At 35.4% G+C, this 10,070-nt stretch overlaps 2 protein-coding genes across 6 annotated transcripts in view; one reads left to right on the top strand and one right to left on the bottom strand.

Annotated features, from left to right (window-relative positions):
* The first annotated feature begins 953 nt into the window (after positions 1–953).
* On the top strand, positions 954–5,996 carry LOC100180670 (SUN domain-containing protein 2-like). Of its 3 annotated transcripts, none has more exons than XM_026838618.1 (9): positions 954–1,429; positions 1,484–1,575; positions 1,835–1,972; positions 2,026–2,406; positions 2,541–2,663; positions 3,553–3,658; positions 4,259–4,311; positions 5,026–5,140; positions 5,390–5,524. In XM_026838618.1, exons 1-9 carry the CDS (start codon positions 1,012–1,014, stop codon positions 5,464–5,466), a joined length of 1,503 nt encoding a protein of 500 aa, XP_026694419.1. In that variant the 5' UTR covers positions 954–1,011; the 3' UTR covers positions 5,467–5,524. The 3 variants fall into 3 exon arrangements, with proteins under 3 accessions (XP_026694419.1, XP_026694418.1, XP_018671279.2); XM_026838617.1 differs by lacking the exon at positions 5,390–5,524 and adding an exon at positions 5,545–5,996 and having other exon boundaries at positions 955–1,429; XM_018815734.2 differs by lacking the exon at positions 5,390–5,524 and adding an exon at positions 5,545–5,996 and having other exon boundaries at positions 956–1,429; positions 1,844–1,972.
* LOC100178305 (titin-like) overlaps positions 5,846–10,070 on the bottom strand; it is a 16,828-nt gene continuing 12,603 nt past the window's right edge. For all 3 annotated transcript variants that reach the window (XM_026838614.1, XM_026838615.1, XM_026838616.1), the window contains 9 exons: positions 9,555–9,625; positions 9,191–9,309; positions 8,705–8,892; positions 8,323–8,413; positions 7,600–7,736; positions 7,086–7,149; positions 6,845–6,866; positions 6,649–6,773; positions 5,846–6,251 (listed from right to left, as the gene is read on the bottom strand). In XM_026838614.1, coding sequence (XP_026694415.1) covers positions 6,072–6,251; positions 6,649–6,773; positions 6,845–6,866; positions 7,086–7,149; positions 7,600–7,736; positions 8,323–8,413; positions 8,705–8,892; positions 9,191–9,309; positions 9,555–9,625 — 997 coding nt within the window. In that variant the 3' untranslated portion in view covers positions 5,846–6,071. The remainder of the gene's footprint in view (positions 6,252–6,648; positions 6,774–6,844; positions 6,867–7,085; positions 7,150–7,599; positions 7,737–8,322; positions 8,414–8,704; positions 8,893–9,190; positions 9,310–9,554; positions 9,626–10,070) is intronic.

Genomic DNA, 10,070 nt, shown 5'->3' with positions numbered 1-10,070 from the left:
TGTATTTACAACCATCTAAACACCATGTATATGATGGTGTATTTACAACCATCTAAACACCATGTATATGATGGTGTGTTTACAACCCATCTAAACACCATGTATATATGTTGGTGTATTTACAACCATCTAAACACCATGTATATATGATGGTGTATTTACAACCATCTAAACACCATGTATATATGATGGTGTATTTACAACCATCTAAACACCATGTATATGATGGTGTATTTACAACCATCTAAACACCATGTATATATGATGGTGTATTTACAACCATCTAAACACCATGTATATGATGGTGTATTTACAACCATCTAAACACCATGTACATTTGTATTTACAACCATCTAAACACCATGTATATATGATGGTGTATTTACAACCATCTAAACACCATGTATATGATGGTGTATTTACAACCATCTAAACACCATGTACATTTTTACCACGTTACCATATAAGGAAACCACTTCAAACACTTGACATATTTCAGCCATTGTTACGAAACAAAGATAAACAATCAAACTGCTATCGTTAATATAATGGAATGTCTGTGACATCACAATTAAACTGTTCCAGAAGCTTAATATGTAGATTGTGTTTGTATTATGACATCACTAAGCAAGCATTATGACATCACAACTAGTTTTATTATTGATTGTTTGCAAACTAATTAAACAACAATGGTGTAATTATGATGTCATAATGTTATATGAACAAACACAATGTCAGTATAAATATTGTGTTACAATCAGCACCAGGCATAAATATATATAGTGTTTCCGATACTTATTATCTAATTCCAACATTCGTCGGCTTTTTTTAGACTTTGTCTTTTTATTTGTCAAACCCTGATGAAGTGTTGCTGGTGAAAATATTTCAATATAATTAATTAATTAAATAATTTCATAAACCAGCAAATATGAAAGTTGTAATTTTTTTATATTAATCACATTATGACATCACACAGAGGTAACAAAGCGTCGAGCTCCGATCAAACCGACGATGCACACCAAGGTACCTGATGATGTCATAAAGAAAACTGGTGACGTCACAAAAGATACTGGTGACGTCACAAAAGAAAATGATGATGTCACAAAAGATACTGGTGATGTCACAAAAGAAAATGATGATGTCACAAAAGAAAATGATGATGTCACAAAAGAAAATGATGGTGTCACAAAAGAAACTGGTGATGTCACAAAAGAAAATGATGATGTCACAAAGAAAGGTGATGATGGCATAAAAGAAAATGATGATGTCACAAAGGAAAATGATGATGTCACAAAACAAACTGATGATGTCACAAATGAAGGTGGTGATGTCATAAAGGAAGTTAATGATGTCATAATTGATCCTGATGACATCATAGATGAACTTGATGACATCATCGAGTTACATGACATCAGCCTTACAAGCGTTGGTAAATATGAGCGAGCCTGAGGTTTGTGGGAGGTTGCTAACCTTGTGTTTGTAGATCATGATCGTGATGGTTCACGTGATGATGAAACTCATGATGATTTGAATCACGTGAACGGGGAAGGGGTTCCACACAAACCAGTGAGACAGGTATGATGGGACAAATATATACAACAGGGGGTGTTGGGGTAATCGGACAACTCTGGTTCCAGGCCACCGACAAGCACCTCGTCCGTATAGAATACCTTGTGTTCAGCTTCTTAGGAGGTTTTTAAGGGGTTGTCTAACTAAAGTTGAAACATAAACGCTAAATCCTATATATGATACAACATCAATGTTTCATGTTTTATTCATCACAAAAGTTGCCCCGACCCGTTAACTTCGTTGTTATGGTTGATTAACTTCATAGAAATTACAGAAACATAAACCGGACGTACTCATTGTTGATGATGATGACATCATAATCACCGATGATGATGTCATAGACCCGTCAATCTACAGTGACGTCATAAAGGAGGGAAAGGAATATTTGATGTTGGAAGAAATGGTGATTTCTTTGTTTGTTTTTGTTATTTTTTTTAAATTTCGTTTGTTTTGTAGAAATATGAAAAACAGAAAGATAATGTACAAGAAGAAAAACTACAAGAAGAAAAACAACAAGAAGAAAAACAACAAGAAGAAAAACAACAAGAAGAAAAACTACAAGAAGAAAAACAACAAGAAGAAAAACAAAAAGAAAATAAGCAAGAAGAACATAAAATAGAAATTGCCTTAATAGAAAAAGAAACAGAACAAAACGTACAACAAGAAGAATTACAACAAGAAAAATCGCAACAAGAAGAATTACAACAAGAAAAATCGCAACAAGAAGAATCGCAACAAGAAGAATCGCAACAAGAAGAATCGCAACAAGAAGAATTTCCCCCACCCCCATTGTTTTTGTTGGATGGGGAATTCCCTGTTATGGGAAATGGAACAAAGGTAAAAAACAAATATTTTTTGAAATATTTTTTTTTTAATATTAAGTCGGTAGTGTTATCAGTAAGGTGCCCTGATTTCCTAATGTGACATAGAAACCAAAATTTATTTTTTTCTTATTTGATTTCTATGTTTAGTTGGATGATCTTGAATACGAGAGCGTTTCACTGCCCTCTAATGGTGGGAGCATCACAACGATTCAGCAGAATATCGATGAGTCAGCTAAACTTGATCGCAACGCAAATACCTTCCCTAAACAGGTAATTTAGTTTTAACGAGATTTAATCAGTGTTGCCACCATTGTGGTGTACGTTCATAGTGGTTAGCATGTCTGCCCTAACCCAGAGGTTATGGGTTCAAGGCTCGACGCTGTTATCATTGTGGATGTCGCGCTATATGTGGCAAGCAAATCCTTTAAGTTCACAAACAAAAAATATCAGAAGATTTCTTTATAGTGAGACACCATCATGGTTTGCCGTTAAGTATCTTGCCCAAGGAAATGCCTGCGTTTAGAATTCCATATAAAACAATTGCCAGAAGATCTCTTTCACACCGAATGTTTAATTTTAAATAATTTGCGATAAGTTTTATCAAAATTTCATCATTTATTAAAACATTGGGTTTAAACTTCAAATTTATAATATGCCTGACAACATTTATAAGTTACATACGCGGTAACTTGTAAGCGGGCACGAGGTGTATGAATCAGAACACTTGTGTTATAACAACTGTCGTTGCCCACCATGCGAGGATAAATAAGTTACATATGTGGTAACTTGTAAGCGGGCACGAGGTGTATGAAACAGAACAGCCGTGTTATAACGACTGTCGTTGCCCCGCCATGCGAGGATAAATAAGTTACATACGTGGTAACTTGTAAGCGGGCTCGAGGTGTATGAATCAGAACACTTGTGAGATAACGACTGTTGTTGCCCCGCCATGCGAGGATAAAGTAAGTTACATTCATTCATTCATTCATGTTTTAATATTTACAAACATTAAAAAAACAAAACATAATCAATTAAATACAAATTCCACGACCAATTTAGCCTGCATGTTGGCAACAATATATACAAGGTTTAATTTTAAACAAAGTTAAAAATTTTTCTCTTGATTCCTGTTATAACTAACCACCACACGATGGCGCAGGAGAGCCCACTCACCGAAACTGACAAAACAGCGATCGAAATCGAAAAACTACACGCCCAAATAAGAAGAATGAGAAACTCACAGAAAAAGAAAGAAAAAAGTCAAAGTAATTTTCAAATATACAAATTATACATATATGGTATATTATGTTTGTTTAACTGTACCAAGCACTTTTATGTGAAATGAGTTCATGTTTTATAACGGTATGCCTTTTGCCTTAAAAAAGAAAATAAAAAGTCAAAGTAATTTAAAAAAAAATATTTTTTTTAAATATATAGTAGGGTGGGGGAAGATGGGACACCTTTTCATTCTATTTTCTCGCCCCATTTGGTAATAAACAAAGAAAATTCAAAGAATTATAAAACCGTATCCTCACGTCTCTCATAGACTGTTGTTAGTTGTTTAAAACACAATCAGGATATTTGGATATTCTATGTTAAAGGTGTCCCATTTTCCCCCACCCTACTATATATTAAGTTGTCCGAGCATTATTTGTCCACTTTTATTAAAGTAAGATAAGGTGTTCAGTCCTTTTACAATCTGTGCCACACTTTTGCCGATATCTCAGACCCACTACCTGTCCACCACTGTTGTTAATTCTGTGTATTTTGGTTCCGTATGGGTAAGGCACCCAATTGGGGGTCAAGGCCAAAGTTTGCTTGGTAAACTGTAAAAAAGTCACTGTAACCCTCCTTATTATTAACAGATAGAAACACGTGGCACCCGGGATCACTAGTGTTCGTACCAAAGAATACCAATGTAAGTGACCAACATCCCACAAATGGGAGATTACTTTTATTCCTTAATAACTAGTGGAGAGTTGGTATTGTTATCTCTTTTAAACTTATCGAGTTGGTGTAGATATTTCTCTACACCCCCATATATTCATCTAATGTTGTGGCACAGTGGATAGCATGCCTGGCTCTAACTAAGAGGTAATGGGTTCAAGGCTCGACGTTGCCACCATTGTGGGCGTATTTGTCCTTGGGCAAGACACTTACTGGCAATTTCTCCAACCCAGTGGTCACTTATGGGTTGTTCAAATTATCAGCCAGACTTTAAAAAAAACTAGTTTAATGTATTAACATAATGTGAAAATCATGATAGTAAATTGGTTGCTTCATCAGAGTAGATTTACCATATATATAATTGCACATTCAATAATGAGGCAAACCATTATGTGTCCAAAACTTATAGCTAACATGCATTTTTTACTTTGTTATTTTTGGCACAAAATGGCAACTAATTTACTATCATGCTGTTCACATATTATGTTAATACACCAAATTAATTTAAATTACTATTTTTATGGTGTTTAACTCCATAGCTCACTGCAGCCACCTTCTTAAGGATTAACCATCGCTAGGTGGCAGCATGGAGCGATATGGTTTGTTCTGCCAATGTTTAAAATTTATATTTACCTCATGCTTACTGTCGAGTATATTATATTTATCCTCACACAAACTGGTGCAGACCACCCATAAAGACATTGAAGTTGCCCCAACAACCGGCATCGAGTTATCCAACGATGGTGAAATTAAGAGGAATAAGCAAAAACCAAACAAAGAAACGACAAACGAACAACCAGGTTTGTGTTTATTGTTATGTGTGGGTGTAAGTTGTGTGTTTTATATGTCGTTATAACAAGGGTGTTCTGTTTCATACACCTCGTTGCCACGAATGTAGCTTTGTGGGTGATTTTTTATGTATGGCTGACAATTTGGAAAACCTATTAGTGACCACTGGGTTGGAGAAAAATAAATTATTAATTACTGATTCAAGGCTCGTCGCTGCTACCATTGTTGGCGTATGTGTTCTTATGCAAGACACTTTACAGCAATTACTTCAACCCCGTGCATTATTGAGTTGTCTAAATTGTCAGCCAAACAGAAAAACAACCATCTACAAAGTTAGAATACGTGGTAAATAGGTGCCTTGTGGGTACAAGTTGCGCCATACATGAAATAACCACTCACTTTACCCCCCATACAGCCCCACGTGGTCGGCCGACCTTACCAAGTTATTACAAGAAGTTTCTTGGAGTGAATGCTTTTACTGCAGGGGAGGAAAAAAAGTAATTTGTTTAATTTTATATTCGGTGACCTTTGTTATACAAATAATTTAACGTACTTTTTATTTTTGCTGTGGAATAATTTTGTGACCGATGGTTTTTGCCAAGGTATTTTGATTGCGCATCACTGCTTATATCTCTGTAATTGATCCTCGCCAAGTATCCATTATGTTTAACTATTACCAGTGTTGCCAGTTAGTTTTCCGAATCATTGTCGCAATATTCACATCTAGCCGTAGTTTATTTGTAAATTTTCTGCAGTCGACAATATTTTAGCAGTATTCATGATGTCATTAATGCTACTATGATGTCATAAATGGTACATTGTCATATATATCTTCCATTGTGAATAATAAACAGCATTATGACATCACCACTATTTACAAACACAAAAGTCAAGTTCAAAATAGCAAAGGCAGATTTAAAAAAAAAACTAATAAATTTTTTTTTAATCGTCAACAAATCCGGAATTGACGCGATAGCTCCGTCGTTTTCGTCGCCGTTGACGACCATCGTCCTCGTCTTCTGATTCGCTCGATGACAATGAGGTATCTGTGATGTCACCATCACCGGCCTCATACGAAGCAATCTTCTCGCGCAGCGCTCGGTGGAAAGTTATTTCGCGAATCTAGAAACGTAGATGTTATGTTGTGTGCTTGGGAATAAATACGCGGCTGTTAAACATATATTGCTACAATGCTACGGATACATGAGTGGGATTCATTCAATCACGGGTATGACAACTGCTCCAACCCAGTGGTCACTAATGGGTTGTCTAAATTGTAAGCTACAAGCTGTGCATTAAAACAATCACCTACAAAATTACAAACCTGGTAACTTATAAGCGGGCACAAGGTGTATAAAACAGAACACCCATGTTATAACAACTGTTGTTTCCCCGCCACCGGAGGATAAATAAATTACATACGTGGTAACTTGTAAGCGGGCACGAGGTGTATGAAACAGAACACCCGTGTTATACCCCATACACACCAACTTAAATACACAAGCCAGGACATTCTTACATGAAAATGAACGGCAACAAACTGAAAGATAAAGAAACCGACAATGAGACCCGCCCATACACCAACCAACAACGGGGTATTGTTCTTTATCCATGATGTCATAGATTCAATACATCCAGGTCGACCTGTGATGTCATAATGATACTCATTGTTAAATATTCTATAAACACAATAAGGTTTATGATGTCATACTTACCACCACTTCCAAGGCAAACATCCTGAAAAAAAGTTTTTTTTTGTTAAAACTTTAAGACAAAAAAATATTGAACAAAAGAAAGTTTAAAGCAAGGTTCAATCTCAATGTAAAGTCGGAGGTTTTAACTAATTTGTGTTTTTGTTGCGGAAATATTGTTTGTCAATTAGTGAAATAATTAATACATTAATAGAAATATTTATCCACGATTGGGGAATTATTATATTTTATATTATTTCTATACCTGGTTGTCATCACAGCAAGATGGGGGTAGAGAGCAGTTGATTGGATTCCTGCAATCATAGTCTCTGTAATGTATTGGAAGTTGTAAGTGGGTAATGTAACAAACCTTGATGGTAAGCTTTGTAGATAGGGATGTAACTTGTACAAGTTACCACGTATGTTACTTTGTGGGTGGGTATTTTACTCTATGGCCAACAATTTAAGCAACCCATTAGTGACCACTGGGTTGAAGCAAATGCCGTTAAGTCTCTTGTCCAATCACACATACGCCCATAATGGTAGCAGCGTCGAGCCTTGAACCCTCAACCTCTGTGCCGGACACAAGTAATAGATACCTTGTATTTATTGAAGCATTTTTATAAACAATGGTTCGTTCTAGTAATTTGATCCAGGAAGCCAGGATGGTCACATTGTATATAAACAGGGTGTTGGGGTAATGGGGCAACTATGTATTAAACCCAAGGACCCCACCCATGCAGAAACATGACCCAACTTGCCCCGACAAGATGGCTCACCTGTTCCGGTTCCAATCCGTGTAATTAACGGATCCGCAACAAAGGAGCATTGTTTGAAGTCGGTCAACCACGAAGGACGAGGCTTTCCGGTTGGTCGAGTTGTACGTTGATATCAGCGAGGATAACGAAGTTGTCGTCTGCAGGGGGGGGAGGTATTACATTGTAATGTGTGCGCTAGTTATAAGTCAACATTAACTATAAGCATGTTGCCACACATTTTAAAAATCAATTTTCGACACGAACGCCCGACTTTTTCCCAAAAAAATTAGACAATGGGTATCAGTGAAGCCTATAGAGTATTTTGAAACCAAAATTTCAGGTGGCCACCAGCTAAAGGATTACCAAATGGATGTAAGCTGACAATTTGGACCAAATTTAGAAAAATATTGGCAAAGATAATGATGTTGTCTGAATTGTCTATCCTCGCATGCGGGGGTAACGACAGTTGTTATGATTCGGGTATTTATCAAATTATACAAATATGTTTATTTATCTTCGTGAATACAATAGTGAAAATCAAATTAATTTAAACAATGAAGAGAAGGGAATTAGCAACAAAACAACAGTCGCTAAAAGTTTAAAACATGCAACGTGTAAAAACTACTAAAGTGTCAAATAAAACATGGCTGTTAAATCCTACGATATAATATAAATGTAAATAGAAAAAGATATTTTTTTTCATCTATATAGGTAAAGAACAAAATATATTGAACACAAACTTACGAATTGTGAAACTTGTGGCCTCAATATCCAGAAGGCGATCCCACCAGCAATAAAAAGAATGCACAAGATAATCAGCATTGTGATGTAACACCTGTGTATTATGACATCATAATTAAAACTGTTGGCATCATCAGTGCTTGTAAAAGACTGAGTAGACTTGATGAAACATCTGCTATAATGAGCCTATACTCGATAATTGTAACCTTGACATTCATATTTAAGATTGATTTTGTATTTAAAGATTCTGTTTAAATAAAGGTTTGATGCCATTATATGTGGAATATGTACGTATTATATTGAACTACTCCGCATCACAACTTACTTTATGACATCACAACTTACTTGATGACATCACAACTTACTTGATGACATCACAACTTACTTTATGACACAAACACTGTCCTTCATGATCCCCACGATTGCCAAACTCGTCACAACTGTCATTATGACGCCAACAATTAGAACAATGAACATTGGGTCAAATATGAACAACTTCCATGTCTTGGGGTTACTTGAGGTCAAAAGGCTAATGAACCCCCATAACCCCAAGCCAACCAAACATAAACCGACCTAAAATAAATTTGGTTGATGAAAAAAAAATATAAAAATGCTTTTATTTTAGTTAAAATGGAAAAGAATACAATATTTTTTCAATTTAAAATTTAAGTCAACCAAATATAATATCCAATCCAAAATTTTATCGAATTGTTTAAATCTCAATTGAAGAAGAATAAAAACCAACTCAGTTTAATTAAAATATAAAAAACTGATCAAAAACAAAATTTTAAAGAAATTTTTTAAATCTAAAAGTAAAAAAACATTACAAAATTTGTATTTAAATTTTACATAAAAATAATATATAACTTACGATAAGAAATATGATGTTTATGGCACATAGAATGTGCTTAATGAAAAGATGGCAACACGATGGTTTCAAATAATGGCGTTTGTACCACTCCATATAAGGACTGCTGGATTGAAGGGTATCTGGGGGTCAAAGGTTAATTAACAATAGAAATATAATAAATATAACTTTTAACATTTATAACACACCTGGCAGCAACAACATATACTAACAATTGCCAGAAGATCTCTTTCACACTTATAATAAACAATCACAAAGCTTAAATATCTGGTCCAACGACAAACATGCCCACAACAGTATCAGGGCCTTGAACCCGCTACCTCTGAGATAGAAATAAACTAAACCACTTCCATAATTAAACAATCACCTTTGGTTAAGACGCGCTTGGATGATCTTCGTTTGATGTCATATTCAGATGGATCCGAAGACAATCGGTCTCTGTGATGTCATAATGTGAATCAGATAATATCAAATATATTCATCCTGGCATGGCGGGGCAATGACAGTCGTTATAACACGGGTGTTCTGTTTCATACACCTCGTGCCCGCTTACGAGTTACCACGTATGTAACTTTGTAGGTTGGAAAATGGCGGGGCAACGTCAATGGTTATAAACCCTGTACACCCAAAGAACATATAGATATCAGCAAGTAAGGACAAGGCCGCCATCTTGTTTCCCACAAGTTTCCCCGCTCAAACATCGTTGAACTTCACAAGTGAAACCGATATATTTGCTCATTTTTGGCAATGTTTGGGTTATTTATGTTACACAATTATATATATTTAATGTATTTGGCACCGGCATTGCATTAATTTTAAATATTTACATTTAAAAAGCGAATGCTTGAGTTTTGGTCTGCCTGTAAAATATTCCATTATTTTT

Source organism: Ciona intestinalis, unplaced genomic scaffold, assembly GCF_000224145.3.
Source record: "Ciona intestinalis unplaced genomic scaffold, KH HT000099.2, whole genome shotgun sequence".
NCBI lineage: Eukaryota > Metazoa > Chordata > Ascidiacea > Phlebobranchia > Cionidae > Ciona > Ciona intestinalis.
Note: the sequence above shows the minus strand (reverse complement) of the source record. Positions and strands in the feature narration are given on the sequence as shown.

What these genes read in the sequence shown, in the direction of transcription:
- LOC100180670 (XM_026838617.1), top strand. Translation starts at nt 1,012, where the DNA reads ATGCACACCAAGGTACCTGATGATGTCATAAAGAAAACTGGTGACGTC. An exon ending in TTATGGGAAATGGAACAAAG is followed by an intron (nt 2,407 to 2,540) that starts GTAAAAAACAAA and finishes TTCTATGTTTAG; the next exon opens with TTGGATGATCTTGAATACGA. An exon ending in TCGTACCAAAGAATACCAAT is followed by an intron (nt 4,312 to 5,025) that starts GTAAGTGACCAA and finishes AAACTGGTGCAG; the next exon opens with ACCACCCATAAAGACATTGA.